Source organism: Chiloscyllium plagiosum, unplaced genomic scaffold (assembly GCF_037043375.1).
Source record: "Chiloscyllium plagiosum isolate Xiang-an unplaced genomic scaffold, Cpla_swu_hap1 HiC_scaffold_1, whole genome shotgun sequence".
Lineage (NCBI taxonomy): Eukaryota > Metazoa > Chordata > Chondrichthyes > Orectolobiformes > Hemiscylliidae > Chiloscyllium > Chiloscyllium plagiosum.
The window spans coordinates 7,060,730-7,078,687 of record NW_028270139.1 but is presented as its reverse complement, the minus strand read 5'-3'; the positions used below and the strand labels follow the sequence as shown (position 1 = coordinate 7,078,687).

General features: G+C 40.1%; 1 protein-coding gene and 1 long non-coding RNA gene across 3 annotated transcripts in view; one reads left to right on the top strand and one right to left on the bottom strand.

Moving 5' to 3' along the window:
• nr3c2 (nuclear receptor subfamily 3, group C, member 2) overlaps positions 1-17,958 on the bottom strand; it is a 327,259-nt gene that overhangs the window by 12,082 nt on the left and 297,219 nt on the right. For both annotated transcript variants that reach the window (XM_043699476.2, XM_043699456.2), the window contains exon 8: positions 3,727-3,884. In XM_043699476.2, the coding sequence (XP_043555411.1) occupies positions 3,727-3,884 (158 nt within the window). The remainder of the gene's footprint in view (positions 1-3,726; positions 3,885-17,958) is intronic.
• The window catches only part of LOC122554445 (uncharacterized), a 36,825-nt gene continuing 30,526 nt past the window's right edge, over positions 11,660-17,958 (top strand). Inside the window, exon 1 of the long non-coding RNA XR_015751441.1 lies at positions 11,660-11,795. This is a non-coding gene — a long non-coding RNA (uncharacterized LOC122554445). The remainder of the gene's footprint in view (positions 11,796-17,958) is intronic.

Below are 17,958 nucleotides of genomic sequence, written 5' to 3'. Positions count from 1 at the left end.
CACAATGGTTGTTATGATAATTGGTACCCATCATCTCCTCCGTGTAGGTAAGGACATGCAGCTGTCTACTGCTCTGTGGTGGCTAGATACAAGATGTGAGCTAAGTGGTACAGGTTGTTGAATTCAGTATTTAAACATGCATTTGCGGAACTCAACCACTCAATACTGAACTTCATGCAGCACTGCACCAAGGTACAGGGAACTAGATTCCTGCCGCTGACCAAAACAGCCACCTGGTACCAGAGCCTTCTTGTCAGGACAGCCTCCTGTGGTAAAATGGAATAATTCCTCCTCAGCAGCTCCTTCACAAGATTTCCAGTGTAGCACCAAAAAATCTGGATGACCAACCTTGCCATGATTCAGTGTTTTTTTAAAAATACAGAGCTCTGCTCTATGAATCAAGCAGAAATAACCTGCTCTTTAGTTGGTGAAAGCTGGCTTAAGTTCCAGCCTTTCACGGTTTGATCAGATAGGCAGCCACTCAACAATATGCTTCGTTCTGGTGCATGCTCCAATAATACATGTTTGCATGCTGCTTTCATCAGTTACACCTAAGTTAATTGCATATTGTGATTTGCTTGCCCCTTTTCTGGCCTTGTCAAATTTTGTAACCAAAGCTTTACGGAAAATGACAAATTTTAATCTGGCCTTTGACTTAACTCTATTGTAATAATCAAACGATTTTGAGAAAATTAGATTCTGTTGTGTTGACTAGGTTTTTTTACACTATAGTTTGGAGTTTTCTGACTCACTGGAACAAAAACATTTCTGTACAGTACATGAAATGAGACATTTAATGTTGAAATTGGACGACATTTTTCTTGCAAATATTCATCATGTTAAATTCAATCTATGTTTGCATTCCTTTTTCACAGACAGTTTCCACAGTGATTGTTGAGAATACATGTTCAGTTTGTGAATTTGACCAGTTCAACTTCAGTTGCATGTAAAGGCTCATTCTTTCCAATTCAATTCGAACCTATGATATCTAGATCTAATGTGAAGATTGGTCTGTATTATGCCAGGGCAGGGTAATAGGTGATGGAAAGTGCATTATGCAACAGAATCAACTCCAATAGGGAGCCGCCCTGCCACATTCAGCCAAGATCCAAATATCACACCTCAAAATAAATTTTTTGTTTTTAGAAATTAAGGTTTCTATCCAAAATATGACACCTCAGAAACAATTCTAAAATAGAGGGATAATGTTTTCAAACTGCTCCACACTGTAATGTTTAGGATGTTTGCCTGAATCTATGAAAAGACACAAAGAAATCATGCTAATGTTGTTGTGAAGTTGGGTAGAATAATTGCAGATTGTGAGACAGGAAGTTAGAATTTGCTGTGTGTAAAAGTGTAAAATGCTAGGAGGGGAAGCATTGCATGGTCTCTTTAAAAGATGGTGTTTTTTGAATGTGTAAAGATTAAAATGGATGTCTGTGAGCAGCAGGTTGGGCGTGTGCTGGTGCACTGAGAGTCCGAACTGCAACATTGTACTGTCTTTCAATACAAGCTAGTAGGTCAAGCAGCAGTTTTTATTGAGACAACAGGTTTTTTGAATTTAGCCACTCAGTTTGAACCAGGCACTTAGATACCAAAAATCAATTAAATTTAAATCTGATGGTTTTGACAACATAGGACCAATCCTATTGTAAGAAATATTGATATGTTATCAAGGGTATACAAGGAGGCAGATGGCAGTTCACCCTGGGACAAGATCCCAGGGTGAACTGCCATCTGCCAGAGCTAACAGCCCTCAGTGCTCTCTCTCTCTCTCTCTCTTGAGATTTCGAGACTAGTTTTTTTTTGTTATATGAGTGGGAATTGTACTTATTAGAACAGCATACCAACTTGTTTTATTCAGGAATAGTTTGTAGTTAGATGAGATTTATTTGGTTTGTTAATTGTTTAGTTAATTTGTTCATTGTTAGAGTTAGATAAATAAGTTATTACTTGTTGATTTTGAAGTGAATGTCAGGGATTTATTTTACTTAACCACTAGAAGTTGCTAGAAAGCAGGTTACATCACTTTTCACACTCTTTTTGCAGATTATAGGGTGAGGTGCTCCTCTTTAGGTGTATCGGTTTTGATTCTTGGGGGGGTGGGGTCAACCTCCACTTTATCACAATGTGCACACTGTGAGTAGCTGAAAGTTGCAAAGGGACATCATAGTTAGTCAGTTCTTTCAGCAACAATCTTGAGGACAAACACCAAAATGCTGTAAAGCTCAGAATGAATGAGGCAACAAAAATGCCCCTGCCTGTCCTTTTACTACCCAAACAATATGTTTGCCTTTTCACCTCCTCTGTGCAGGAAGCCAGGTACCAAAGTATGCAGATTCATTATGCCAATTGTCAAACATCAGGCCAAGTGATCACAGTCTAACAAGAAAACTGAACACAAACCAGCAAGGGATTTCATGAGCCAGTGATTATTAATACATCTTTTAGTGAAAATATTGATGTTATCTCATCAGGATCTCTAAAAGCCATTTACTGCTTAAAGATTTTTATTTGCTTTATTCACTGATGCTGTTCTTTAAATAGTCATGACTGATATTGCAAGAAGCCATCACTTGATAATTTGGCCACCACGGGCAATTTAAAACCAATTTAGTTTGAGCAACTTATGACAATGTAAAAGGCTGTATTTTGATTTTCTGTATTTTTGACTGTGTACTGAATTGGGAAAAGAACTGTCTTAAAAATGAAAAAGATTGAAGGATTGCTTCACTTTTTAAAAACAAGTAACCTGACATCATTGTAAGTATTGTTTACATAGCTGTTTGTTCAAACTGAGGTGGAAACCTGGTTTGCAGATTAGCTGAAACCAAGAGGTGAGTATGAATAGAGCTATGGTAAAGCTTTGGCTGGCAGTAAGTAACTGACTGGTCTTGCACTAGTGACCAGTTATTAATGACAAAGGCCTTCTGCCTATCAACAACAATATGATTGGCTCACAGTTAGCCAACCAGCTTGGAGGTATGAATGTTTTAGCAGAAATCATAAGATCTCCACAGCATAAAAAGTTGCTCGTGCTCTGCATTAAAAAGCATTAAGCCCTAAGTTAGCCAGTTTATTTCCACCTTTTGGTTGCTGTAAGATGTGACTTTTAATTCACAAGTTCAAGATCTTTATAAATGGGAACCAGTCACCCTGTGCCTCCTGCAAACTGATGAAAGTATCTGGAGAAGGAACACAGACAGGCAGCTTTCTGATGAGGACAAGAATTATCTTAGCAAACTGTGTGAACAGGGACCACTGAACTGCTAGTCTTAATCTTTCCCTCTATGTAAAAGGTCTGTCTGTATGTATTCTTAGAAAGGAGTTTATACTGGGGCTAGGGTTTTAACTCTTAGTTATTATGTCAATAGCTTGTAACTGTTTAACTGTGGCTTGAATCTGTTTATTTGTCATAAACAGTCATTCTTGTTAAGTAAAAAAATCTACTTCCTGTTAACCTGGGTCTAAAAGACAAGTAAATTGTGGAATTCTGTGTACTTACTATAATTTCTAAATGTCATGACAATCCCAGGATTAGTTTCATTTTCATTGCACTATCCCTGCTAGCTGTAACAACTTAGTGATCTCAGGTTAAATCTCACTCTCAGTGAATATCTTTTTAATGTTGGTCTCAACATTTGCTGCAAAAACAAAATTTAGCCCAAGGCTCAGAAATGTTTGGTAATATGTATAGTTAGACAGTGATATTTTCTTAAAACTTACCTCATGCATACTGTCAAGGACTTTGGTCAACTGATAAAACCGTTGCCAGTTTTGTCCACAATTATTTTCATTTCTTGCTATAACTCTCCTCAACTCCTTGATATAGTTCAATCTCATTTCGTCAAATGCAGTTTGACTTTTCAGGCCATCTTTTGGAACTGTGTAATGCAAATACAAACATTCTGCCAATTAGTGCATCATTTTTCAAAAACTTAAAATTCACTTAACTCCTAACAAATCCCATTACATTGCTACTCTTAGATCAACAAAAAAAAACAAGAGGCTAGACACTGAATTTTAATGTTTAAGGTTTTCACTGATAAAACACCAGTGCTGAGTTATTGATTGATGGTGAGTTTTCCAGACTATCATGTTTATTTAGACAGTGTAATTCTGTTGCATAATCAAAGATTCTGTGATCCCCTTTTCGATGGTGATTCATTCAGTAGTAACAAGAAGAAATGCAAACTGTTCAGTTCTTGGAGAGATAGATCGGTATAACAGCATTAGGCAGATCTTCCAAGAATTTTCTAATACTTCCACAAATTTTCAAAGCAATTTCTAAATCTTGCCTCTAACTTAAAAGATGCAAAAGTGCCAACAATGGGAGACTTCCTAGAATTCTTGATTTATTTTCTAATACGGTAAGCATCCACAAAAATGCTCCAAAAATTCTGAACATGAATAAATTTAGATTTACAAAGGAGTGACTGACAGCTTTGTGAATTGATGGAACCCTGATTCTATCACATCTGTCATTTGTTTAACATACCTAACATATCAGGAATCAGCCCTACTGGGATAATATGGGATCCATTCTCATTCCATCAGCAGAAACTAGGAATTGGCCTCTGTCCAATCAGTACAAGCTAGGGATGAATCACCTCTCAGCAGGACAAGTTGGAATGACTCATTGTGCCACCAAGGCATACTGGAACATAGGGATATAACAACAGAGGCAGTCCACGCAGTCCACTATAAGGCCTGTCAACCACACTATTCTGAAATGTAAGGTCATGGTTGGCAGCACTATTCTAAAAGGTTTCACTGCATGAAGACTGCTCTGAAGTGAAAATATGTTCTGAGAAAGCACTTTAAATGGGGAAACACTGCGTATGTATCAGTCTTACCAGCCTCCATTACGGGTGAATCTATAGCCAGTTATTTGGTTGTGCATTGGATTGATTTTCCTTTTACTTTTAGGTTGATTCCAGATTACATTATTTTTTACTTTCATTTTCCCTCCTTTCCTCTCTTCATGATAGAGGATTGGTATACAAATGCTGGAACTTTCCAGTATCTCATGCTTTTAGCCATTCTTCAAGACAGTGATCACTGACACAGTATTCCACCACAGAGATCATCACAGTTAATTGCAATCCTGTCCTCCTTCATATCTCTGTCAAGAATCACTGGATAATGGTCAAGAGCATGATCAATCCTCTTCTCTGTAATCCAGAGGCAGTGAGGTTAAAAAGGTGTCCCAGTTATCTAGCTGTGATCAGCTGGTTGAGGAAACAAAATGAGAACATTTGGACTGCATACCTTAGTGCAAAGGTTTTCACTCATTTTTGATTAAGAACCACAATTCCAAGCAGTGGCTTGCTTGAAGAGTGTCTTCACTTGAACACATTGTCTTTCTTTGTAAATGTTCATAAATTAAGCTTTTAAGGAGGAAAAGGTTTAATATAACAGGGCTAACATCTGATAAATAAAATAACTAATTGTGTAGTGCAGAGCTTTCCATGGTATTAAGTATATTATCTAGGAAATGATCAGCAAATCAAGAAGGGCAACACTGGCATACAAGTTTGCTGAATTGATTTAGTTAGCTGAATATTTAAAGTTGTCAAAGGTCTCCGATTCATTATTTTTCCAAAAGTAATCCTTATAATGAGACATGTGGAACTAGAGCATTGCCACAGATTTATTTGGAATAGCCTGTTGCAGTGCTAATGGTTCTCTGCATTATGAGAGTGTTCAGATGAAACTCCCTCACTATATTCAATGTTTTGAGATCATGGAGTAAGTTAGGTATTGTCAGTTCATAGTCGGGTGACTTGAGAAAATTGTAACTCAGTCTGATCACTGCAGAAAATATAAATTTGTAAGGGGGTGGGGGGGGGGGGGGAAGGGGTTGGTGGAGAAAAATTAACGAGGGTATGACTATTGTTAAACAGACACAAAAAATGCTGGTGATAAACAGTAGGTCTACCAGCTTCTTGGGGGGAGGGGGGGGGGGGGGGGGGGGGGAGGGAGAGAGAGAAAGAGAGAGAGACAGAGTTTGCATTTTTGAGACCACAACAGTCTTTGTCTCTTAGAGTCATATTGGACTCAAGACATTAACTCTGTTCCTCTCTCCATAGATGCTGCCAGACTTTCTTCCAACCATTTGTTTCAGATTTCCAGCATTGGCAGTATTTTACTTTTTTAATAACATTATTGTTAGACTTGGTAAACCATTATCAAGGTTTGATTTGATTCTGTGTACAATTATCAGAAATGTTATAATTGGGTTTGAGGAGTTTAGGCAATGAAAACTCCACTGCTGTAAGGGTGATTTACTCTCCTATTTATGTTTTCTAGATATGATATGATCTAGTATTCATTATTAAACTACAGACAGAATATCTGCTTTGTGACATGTATATTTACCCCATTGCCAAATGTAGGCAGCTGTAATACTTTTCTTTGGATCTAAGTGCAATATATACTGTCCACAGGACTTGAATCTAATGAAATTGAGGATGCTCTGCGATAATATTGATATTGATTTCTAACTGTGCACTTGTGAATTCAGCATCAGTAGTTTTTCAGATTACGTTTTGTCCTGGAATTGTTTTGAGTTTGAAACACTATGGGCTCAATTTGTTCCCTGCCAGGAAGAAGATCCTGAAGCCCATTTTATAGGGATAAGGAAAGCAAGCAAGGCATGTGACAAGAGGACAACCTGCTGCTACTCATTGCTAACAGTTAAAATCTTTGTTCTCAACTGGGACATTCCTTGATTCTGTGTTCCTCGCAGACATTCATGCTTGCAGAATGCAGACTTGGCCAGAGAATTGGGAACCTATCGCCAACCTGCATTCCCCTAATGTACGACTTTTTCTGGAAAATGTGGAACTTCTCTTACTAATGAGGTGTTTACAACAGTGAGAGCAAGGAGAAGGGGGAATTATCCAAATTTTCTCTCCTGGAGAAAAGTCTTACTTGCAGCCAGCCTATATTTTGGATGTTTGCTGCACATCATTTTCTGAGTATAAATTTGTTTTAAAAAATCACACTGTATCTAATGGTCTTATTAGATGAGGCCATCATCAGTTACTCGGTCAGAAAGCTATCATAAATTCAATTTACTTCTAAACAATCATCAATCACAACACAAAGATAAATAAATGGAAATGATTGCTTATTCCTATAATCCTCTCCTGGTCTATTTTGCATTTGTTCTGTTGCTCCTCTTCTTTCTATAAACTTTCATCTTGTTCTCCTGCTTCTTGCTTAATCTGCTAGTTTTTCAACAGTTTGCAATCCTGATGAATCTTTTCTTCATGGTTTGCAGTCATTGATCTTCTGCATTCCACATATGGACAGAATATCTGCTTTGTGACATGTACATTTACCCCATTGCCAAATGTAGGCAGCTGTAATTTCTTAGATCCAAAGAAAAGAAAATACAGCTGCCTACATTTGGCAATGGGGTAAATGTACATGTCACAAAGCAGATATTCTGTCTTATGTGAAATGCAGATCAACAGACACATTTCAAGCTTCCTTATGTGTTCTCATGAACATTGACAACTTCCACACAAAAAAATGCACTATTTAGTTTTAGCAGTTTGGTTGTTATGATCATTTGCTTTTGAGGATCAATTTCACAGCCCGTGTGTATCTGATTTGGAGGTGCTGGTGTTAGACTGGGGTGGACATAGTTAATTATCACACAACACTAGGTTATAGTTCAACAAGTTTATTTGGAGACACTAGCTTTCGAAGCGCTGCTTCTTCATCTGTGCAGTGTGCTAATTTATAGTAGAAGCAGGAGTGTGGTATTGATCAAAACAGTAGAACTATATGTCTAATCATTCTTTATTGTTTGAACATTAAAATGCATTATCAAGGTTCATTCTCAGTTCATCCACTGTTGTCTAGACCAGAGGAACATTTGATACACTTTATGAGTTTCAGAGTCCAGGATCCCATTTTTGAACGGATCTGCACGTTAGGGCTTTGGTTCCTGTTGTTACACCTACTGCACTTTCTCTGAGTGATCAAGGAGTTTCACTTCACGTTCCCCTGGAGATAGAGTCATAGAGATATACAACATGGAAACAGACCCTTCGGTCCAACCCGTCCATGCCGACCAGATATCCCAACCCAATCTAGTCCACCTGCCAGCATCCGGCCCATATCCCTCCAAACTCTTCCTAATCATATACCCATCCAAAAACCTCTTAAATGTTGCAATTGTACCAGCCTCCACCACTTCCTCTGGCAGCTCATTCCATACATGTACCACTCTCTGTGTGAAAAAGTTGCCCCGTAGGTCTCTTTTATATATTTCCTCTCTTACCGTAAACCTATGCCCTCTAGTTCTGGACTCCCCCACCCAAGGGAAAAGATTGCCTATTTACAAAATCATGCCCCTCATAATTTTGTAAACCTCTATAAGGTCACCCCTCAGCCTCCGACGCTCCAGGGAAAACAGCCCCAGCCTGTTCAGCCTCTCCCTATAGCTCAAATCCTCCAACCCTGGCAACATCCTTGTAAATTTTTTCTGAACCCTTTCAAGTTTCACAACAACTTTCCGATAGGAAGGAGACCAGAATTGCACGCAATATTCCAACAGTGGCCTAATCAATGTCCTGCACAGCCGCAACATGACCTCCCAACTCCTGTACTCAATACTCTGACCAATAAAGGAAAGCATACCAAACGCCTTCTTCACTATCCTACCTACCTGTGACTCCATTTTCAAGGAGCTATGAACCTGCACTCCAATGTCTCTTTGTTCAGCAACACTCCCTAGGACCTTACTATTAAGTGTATAAGTCCTGCTAAGATTTGCTTTCCCAAAATGCAGCATGTCGCATTTATCTGAATTAAACTCCATCTGCCACTTCTCAGCCCATTGACCCATCTGGTCAAGATCCTGGTGTAATCTGAGGTAACCCTCTTCGCTGTCGACTACACATCCAATTTTGATGTCATCTGCAAACTTACTAACTGTATTTCTTATGCTTGCATCCAAATCATTTATTTAAATGACAAAAAGTAGGGGACCCAGCACCGATCCTTGTGGCAGTCCACTGATCATAGGCCTCCAGTCTGAAAAATAACCCTCCACCACCACCCTCTGTCTTCTACCTTTGAGCCAGTTCTGTATCCAAATGGCTAGTTCACACTGTATCCATGAGATCTAACCTTGCTAATCAGTCTCCCATGGGGAACCTTACTGAAGATAGCTGAGATCTCCTTACAAGTTTGTTTCTCAATTTCCCTCTGACTATTAGGGAGTCTATAATACAATCCCAATAAGGTTATCATCTCTTTCTTATTTCTCAGTTCCACCCAAATAACTTCCCTGGATGTATTTCTGGGAATATCCTCCCTCAGCACAGCTATAATGCTATCCCTTATCAAAAATGCCACTCCCCCTCCTCTCTTGCCTCCCTTTCTATCCTTCCTGTAGCATTTGTATCCTGAAACATTAAGCTGCCAGTCCTGCTCATCCCTGAGCCATGTCTCTGTAATTGCTATGATATCCCAGTCCCATGTTCTTAACCATGCCCTGAGTTCACCTGCCTTCCCTGTTAGGCCCCTTGCATTGAAATAAATGCAGTTTAATTTATTTGTCCTACCTTGTCCCTGCCTGCCCTGACTGTTTGACTCACTTCTGTTCTCAACTGTACCCGTCTCAGATTGATCTCTTTCCTCACTATCTCCCTGGGTCCCACCCCTCCCACCTTACTAGTTTAAATCCGCCCGAGCAGCTCTAGCAAATCTCCCTGCCAGTATATTAGTCCCCTTCCAATTTAGGTGCAATCCGTCCTTCTTGTACAGGTCACTTCTACCCCGAAAGAGATTCCAATCTTAATACAAATTCAATATAACAGCCAGGGCAATGGCTTCACTAAAAAAAGCTGGTTATATTGTTTAGTACTGGATGAATAACCAAAAGGAACTTGGCATGGAGGGTATGGAATCTTCAGGGATTACAAGTCCCAGGGTGGAGGGTGAATGGGACATAGAAACACAGACCTATGGAGGCATCTTGCCTGGTCCCAGAAGCCCGCCTTGATCCCTCAACATGAACACAGGGTTGGTGGTGCTGTTTCGGGGGGGGGGGAACGAGGTTGGAAAGGAAATGGTTGGGAACCAATAAGCCCCAAGCACCATCCCTCTCGACGCCCTTATCCCGGGTACTGTCTCTTAGGGTCACTGTTTAATTTGCTGGAATCCATTTTCCTTATACTATTTTGAGAATGGTGTCTTAAAACAAGCATGAGGCTCCTGACTTAGTAAAGCACCCAATCATACCTGTGGAAACCTCAGTCCTTCCTAATCCAATTTTGCATTTGCTGTTGTGCTTCATTTGGATATTTTGTGACATACTCTGAACATTATGATCAGGAGAAGATTATTTGGCTCCTAAAGCCTGCTCCATCAATAAGATCATGACTGATTTGATTATGATCTCAACTCCATATTCCCACCTTGCCCAGTAACATTTGAGCCCCTTGTTAGTCAAGGTGGACATTTTCCTACTTTATACTTTATCTGTAAAAAATTTGTTAACTACGTAACCTTACTTAACTGCTTAAATATACAATCTATTTACATCCTTTTGCAGACTCCTCACGTCCTCTTCACAACCTATTTTCTTATCTATTTTAGTTCATCAAGTAATTTAGTAACCATACACTCAGTTCTTTCATCCAGAACATTGATATGAATTGGATATAGGTGAGGCCCAGCAATAATTCCTATGGCCAACCATTGCGCATTTAAGCCTACTCTCTGTTTCCTGTTTGCTAACCAATCCTCTACACATACTTATACATTACTCCCTGCACAAAATCTTAGAACTTGAAATGGATGGTATGGAAACAAGTGAAATAAGTAAAGGTCAAAGCATAAAACGGGACCCCCAAAGTACCAGAACTAAACCTTTTGTTTAGCCTCAGTGCATGATAAGAAAGCAACTTTGGTTTTTAGATTACTTACAGTGTGGAAACAGGCCCTTTGGCCCAACAAGTCCACACCGACCCTATGAAGAGCAACCCACCCAGACCCATTCCCCTACATTTACCCCTTCACCTAACACTATGGGCAATTTACCATGGCCAAATCACCCTACCTGCACATCTTTGGACTGTGGGAGGAAACCGGAGCACCCGGAGGAAACCCACGCAGACACGGGGAGAATGTGCAAACTCCACACAGACAGTTGCCCGAGGCGAGAATTGAACCCAGGTCTCTGGCGCTGTGTGGCAGCAGTGCTAACCACTGTGTCACCGTGTCGCCCAACCGGGGAACGAACCAGGAAAGAAAGTATACACCCGGAGTTTTAGCAGTTTGTTAAATGCAAAATGCAATTTATTGCCAAAGAAAATCTTCCCTTTCAGCAACAATTTTTAAAGTAACACAATTGTTTACATGCTCAGGTTAAACAGGTTGCTATCAACTAAGTGCAAACTCATTCATTGCTATGAGTTAAGTCTGCCGTTCTTCAGCTATTTTTAAAGTTCATAATCTAGTCGGTGCCTCTCTGATGTGAGGATAAATTCTTCACATTTCCAGAGCATGCAATGCACTTATTCCATGTGCTATAATTATCTCAGAAGAGTAGTGTGATGAGACACAGGCCAATGTCAAATTCTCACACCAAGGGCGTGAATGATACCCGTTGAAATTATACACTGGGAACATGCTTTTATACAATCTTATTGAGATATATCATATATATGCAGGAGCTGCAGCAGCAAACTAAAGAACATGCAAACCATTTGAAACAGAAACTCAGCCTTCCACAATCTCACAAATACCCTGGAGCGTATTGGAAAATGGTATGTATTAATCCAAACAATTGTATCCGCCAGTGTAGTCTGGTAATCCCTAGGTGCACACTGACAGACTTAATTTTCTTATGATATAACTGGACTGAGCACAGATGGCAGAGTTGCTTGTTTCTTAGACTATTTTCTAAATGGGGAAAGACTTCAGAAATCTAAAGGACAAAGAAACACAGGAGTCCTAGAGCAGAATTCTCTTCAGGTGACATGCAGGTTTAATTTTGAACCCCGTATCTAAGGAAAGATGTGATGGCATTGGAGACAGTTGAGCAAGATCGTGGGGGTGAAGGGCTTGTCAAAGAGGAGCTGTTGAGGATTCTAGTTCCATACTCGATGGGGTTTTGAAGGATGAGGGGGGATCTGACTGAAGCTTACAGAATACTGAGAGGCCCAGAGACAGTGGATGTGGAGATGATGTTTCCACTAATAGAAGAGAAACTAGGATCTGAGCAAACACCCTCAGAATGAAAGGATGACCCTTTACAACTGAGATATAGAATGATATAGAATCCCGACAGTGACCATTTGGCCCGACAAATCTGCATTCCACCATCTGAAGAGCATCCCACCCAGATCCATTCCTCTCCCTTACACCCCCACCATGGCCAATGCACCTAATCTAAACATCGTTGGACACTAAGCTGTACAAAACTCTGGGGTATTGCATACAGTTCTGGCCACTGCATTATCGGAAGGATGTTGAAGCTTTGGAAAGGGTTCAGAGGAGATTTACTAGGATGTTGCCTGGTATGGAGGGAAGATCTTATGAAGAAAGGGTGAGGGACTTGAGGCTGTTTTCGTTAGAGAGAAGAACGTTGAGAGGTGACTTAATTGAGACATATAAGATAACCAGAGAGTTAGATAGGGTGGACAGTTAAAGCCTTTTTCCCCGGATGGTGATGGCTAGCACGAGGGGACATAGCTTTAAATTGAGGGGTGGCAGATATAGGACAGATATCAGAGGTAGCTTCTCTACTCAGAGATTAGTAGGGGCGTAGAACGGCTTGCCTGCAACAGTAGTAGACTTGCCAACTTTAAGAGCATTTAAATGGTCATTGGATAGAGATATGGATGAAAATGGAATAGTGTAGGTTAAATGGGTTTCAAATTGGTTTCACAGATTGGCGCAACATTGAGGGTCAAAGGCCTGTAATGTGCTGAAATGTTCTATGTTCTATGTTCTATGGGCAATAAACATGGCCAATCCACCTAACTTTGGACTGTGGAAGGAAACCAGAGCACCCAGCAGAAACTCATGCAGACAAGGGGAAACTGTGCAAACTCCACACAGTCACCCAATGGTGGAATCGAACCTGGGTTAACCACTGAGCCACCATGCCATCCCATCTGAGATAAGGAGGAATTTCTTCAGCCAGACAGTGGTTAATCTATGGAACTCATTGCTAGTCATCAAATGTATTTAAGACAGGATTGTGAGGGTTGAGAAACGTATCAGCCATGATCAATTGGTGCAGTAGTCTCAATGGGCCAATTGGTCTCATTCTGCTCCTTTATCTATAGTCAATATGCTACACTAGTACAAACCCAACAACACTTATTCACCCCTCCAAGTCACTACCATTCAGACTTTTTCTGATTTTCAAAAGGCTTTTCCACATGATTCTAAAATCAGATTCCATTTCAGTTGTGGTGAAAGTAGTTTCTAATTCACAGTACAATTTTTTTCTAATACCCTTCTCATGTTATTTGCTTTCAAGTTTCAGCAGTGAACCTGGACACCAGCAAATAGAATGAAGCGTTGTAATTCGTACATAGGACATGCTATTATGGTAATTGCTTTGAATCCATATTAGTTTTGTTCAAGTTTTTTGATGTGGTAGGTATTGTCCAATATTGGAAGAAATTTCATTGCAAGTACTGCAGGGATATACTGGAGAATTCTGAAAGTTGTAACAGCTGTTCTTTCAATAATTATTTCTGATTATGGAGAAGAGAATTGTATATATACTAAATTTATACACATCTTTGTGTAAGGATTTCTAAAATGCAAGTGGAAATTCAATTTACCTGTTATATTGTCCTAATTGTTGGAATAAGATATTTGTTTCTTCCTCTGTTTTGCATCCAATGTCTTCTTTTCCAGGTCGATGATAAGTTTATTTGTTGATGGGAAGCTTTCGACAAGTTGTTTGCTTGAACAACTGCTGTTTAGTTACTCTAATTCAACAGTCTAATGAATATTCAGTTACACAGGACACTATCATCCTTTGGATCCTAGTGTCATTCATCTATTTATGGAGGACAATGTCTCGATTTGTGTTGGTAGCAACAGGGAATTGCTGTCAAGTGCACACCTTCAGACAATCACTAATACAACATCATACAATCGAAAGAAGGTCTATAACAAAGACTACAATATAGAATCTATTGCTATTGTAATTCTAGAGATTTTTCAGCCTCATTAAATTTAATCAAGGCTTTCCAAACCAAGGAAATGTCATTCGAATGGCTAATGGGAAACGACTGGGCAGCTGAACTTCTAAATTTCTCTTTGAAGAGAGTTTGCCATGGACAGGCTGAACTGGGCTGTAATATTCGATGTTCCGAAATCAGTTTGATGGCACACATTAAAGCCAACTTCAAATATGACGTACACCTTACAGAGTACACCATGTAACTAGCAGTTTTCTTGAAGGTAACTGGATTAGATCTCTTCCCTTCAGAAGAAATAGCTGGTTTAATTGGTATTTCAAAGCTTGTGGCAACACTATGTATTGAAGCTGTCAGAATTTTAGAACTAGGGCCAATTTATTATTCCTTCTAATTCTAACCTTTGCAATATTATTTGCCACAAAATTGCCGCTATTATTAATTGTTCAGCTAATTTTATAAGATTGATGCCAATGTTCCTGTAAAACATTCATAGTACTTCCCAGCATAACCTACAGGTTCAAATAAACAGATTTAGGCATATGTGACAAACAACTGGCTGCCAGATCTGACGGGACCAAATTTAATGAAAAGAGCCTCTAAGATCATTCTGGGAAGAAAGACAATCCTCAGTTACCTTTGACCATCAGCAACTGTTTCTTAAACCTTTCTCCACTGATTTTCTACCTTAAATTTAGCAATATGACAAGAACATGTTTTCATTAAGATAGGGATCATCAATTTAATTGTTTTCAACAAATGTCCTTTCCGACAAGTATTCATTCTCCTCAGCTCCCATTCTAGCCCAAAACCCTCACCGTACCTGTTGATCTTCTATTGCCTCACATGCCATCTCTGAGCTTATCTTTTCCATCAGATCCTGTAACCCCTCCTCCATATATTTCTTACCATCTGATTTCCCATCCTAGCCCTGACACTACCTGCCATTATAAATGGCTTTCCCTATTTAGCCACTGGGCAACTCCCTTCCAAAAATGCAATAGTCACCCCTTTACCTTTAAAAATACCACCTACTGCCCTTCAACTTTTTTTTGCCTATTTAAACTCGTTGATGGTCTTGCCTCTCTCTAAATATTTATCCTCAAGTACTACAGCTCCTCCAACTGAGTTCTTCATCTTTCTGTCTGTAATCGCCTGTGCATATGTCCGAACTTCGCCATCAGACTCCTCGGCTATATACTCTGTATTTCTTTCCCCAAGACCTTTGCCTCAAAAACTCTGGGCCAGACTTTTGTCCCAGAACAAACAAGGTGATAATGGGAATTAGGAAACCTGACACCATGAAAACTTTGACTACAAAAGTTAATTTCATCTAATTTGCTGACTTTGTATGGCCTTTGCATGCTTTGGGAGGCCCTTGGATCACGATAACTTAGGCAGCACTTCGGAGGTTGGGATTGTTTTTGTGACCCCTATGGAGAATTTGAATGTCCTCCTCATTGGCCATTTCCAATTGCAGTTCTGGATTTTGGAAGCCCCAAAACTACTTAGCAATAACACTGCCCACAGGTATCAGTTAAGCTATTGTGCAAAAGCTTGTGTTGCAGACAAGTAATTTCAGTGGGGTAGTAGGGCATATAGAATCAGAGAATCATACAGTACAGAAGTGGCCCTTCAGCCCACTAAGTCCACACTGACAAAAACTTTCTAAATATACACTAGTCCACATAGCGGTACATGGCCCATAACCTTGAATGTTACAATGTTTCAAGTGTTCACTCGAGCACGTTTTAAAGGTTGTGAGGTTTTCCACCTCAACTATCCTGCCAGATAGCACATTTCAAATTCGCATCACCCCTTTGGATGGAAACATTTTTCTTCAAATCTACTCCAAATCTCCTAACTTTTACCTTAAAATGACATTACTTTGTTATTGGTCCTTCAACGAAGGGGAAGATCTGCTTCCTATCCATTCTGTTTATGTCCCTCTTTATCTTATATAACTCAATCAAGTCCTCTTTAATTACTCTGCGCTCTAAGGAAAACAACCCAAACTTATCCAATCTGTCTTCATAGCTAAACTGCTTCATCCCAGGCAGCATACTGGTGAATCTCTCTGCACCCCATCCAGTGCAGTCACATTCTTCCTATAATGTAGTGATCAGAACTGCACACAGTACTCCTACTGTGGCCTAACCAAAGTGCTTACAACTTCAGCATAACCTTCCTGCTTTTATAATCTATCGCACCAACTGATAAAGGCAAATGTCCCTTATTCCTCCTTAACTACAGTGGAAACCATTTTTAGGACCCTGACTGGGCTGTCCTCGGAGGGAACCATTTTTTTAGCTGAGTTGTTTTCTAACTGAAGTTGTTTATGAGAATTCTTTTGCTGACTTTGCTGCTGTCTCTTCTCACCCACTGATACGTTTCTCTCTCTCTCTCTCTATATGGGAGCTCTGTTAGAACCACGCCACTGTTTATCAACTACTAATTTCTGCAAACTGTGCTACGTGACCACCTAATGTTAGACTGCCTAATGTTGCTAGACATGCAATGTTCTGTAATTAACGGTCAGTCATTTGTAATTCTAGATAATCTGTGAAACCCTGTACCTTGGCGGAGAGGTCACGGTCCAGTCATGCTGAGTGGTCACTACTCCCTTCCCATGATATCATGAATAAACGTGTCAATTACTCAAGGCCTGCGTATGAGATTTAATTAGCGAGAAACAGAAAACTGCTACAACTACCCTATTAACTTGTTCTGCCCCCTTCAGAGATCTGTGGAAAAGCACCCCAAGATTCCCCTGTTCTTATGCAGTTCCTCGTGTTCTGCCATTCATTGTGTACTCCCTTACTTGTTCATCTTCGAAAGTACTAGGAGAAAGTGAGGACTGCAGATGCTGAAGTAGGGCTCATGCCCGAAACGTCGATTCTCCTGCTCCTTGGATGCTGCCTGACCTGCTGCGCTTTTCCAGCAACACATTTTCAGCATCTTCGAAAGTACATCATCTTCCAAGTAACAGTGTTAAATTCTATTTGTCATTGATCAACTCATCTGACCAATCCATCTGTATTCTTTTATCTTAATGTAAGACCTTCTTTCTTACTGTCAACCACCTGGCCAATCTGCAAACTTACTTACCTAACCACCGTCCCCCTCCACATTTTCTTTTAAATTATTTATGTAGAATACAGTGGGCTACATACCCATTTACTTGGTGATTTTTATGTTTAAGTCAAATGTCATGGATCTTGCTAGTGAATTTTCAACTGCTCCGTCCACTCCTCACGTGAGAGGCTTTAGTACAGATATAGACCAATGGTGGCATGCTTCTGAATTTTGCAAGCTAGGGACACAAATTTTCGCATCCCTGGAGAAGGTGAGGATGGTGTCAAGAAGGGCAAATAATTGAGTGAGAGGCACTCACCCCCTTCTCATCAATTAATGCTGGGTGAGATAGTCTATTGGTGACCTTGATTGTTTAGCAAAAAGAGCCTTAAGTTGTCAATTAACAGGTACTCCAAGGGCTCAGATCACCAACAGCCCAATTAAAAGCAGACAGGGCAACTGGCCAGTATGGGACTGGGGCCTCCAGCTGCCCTAATCTGGTGGCAATCAGGTCAAAGGGGTGGCTGCTGAAAAACACCACACAGCCTCTGCCTCCTCTCCTCCTCTTCCATTGACCCCACTCTGTAAGACCCAAAATAAAAATGACTCACCCTCTTGTCATTAGATCACCCGACGACGAGATCCCCAGCCAGGATTTCTAGGACCCAGACACTGCTGTACCTTTGTTCCT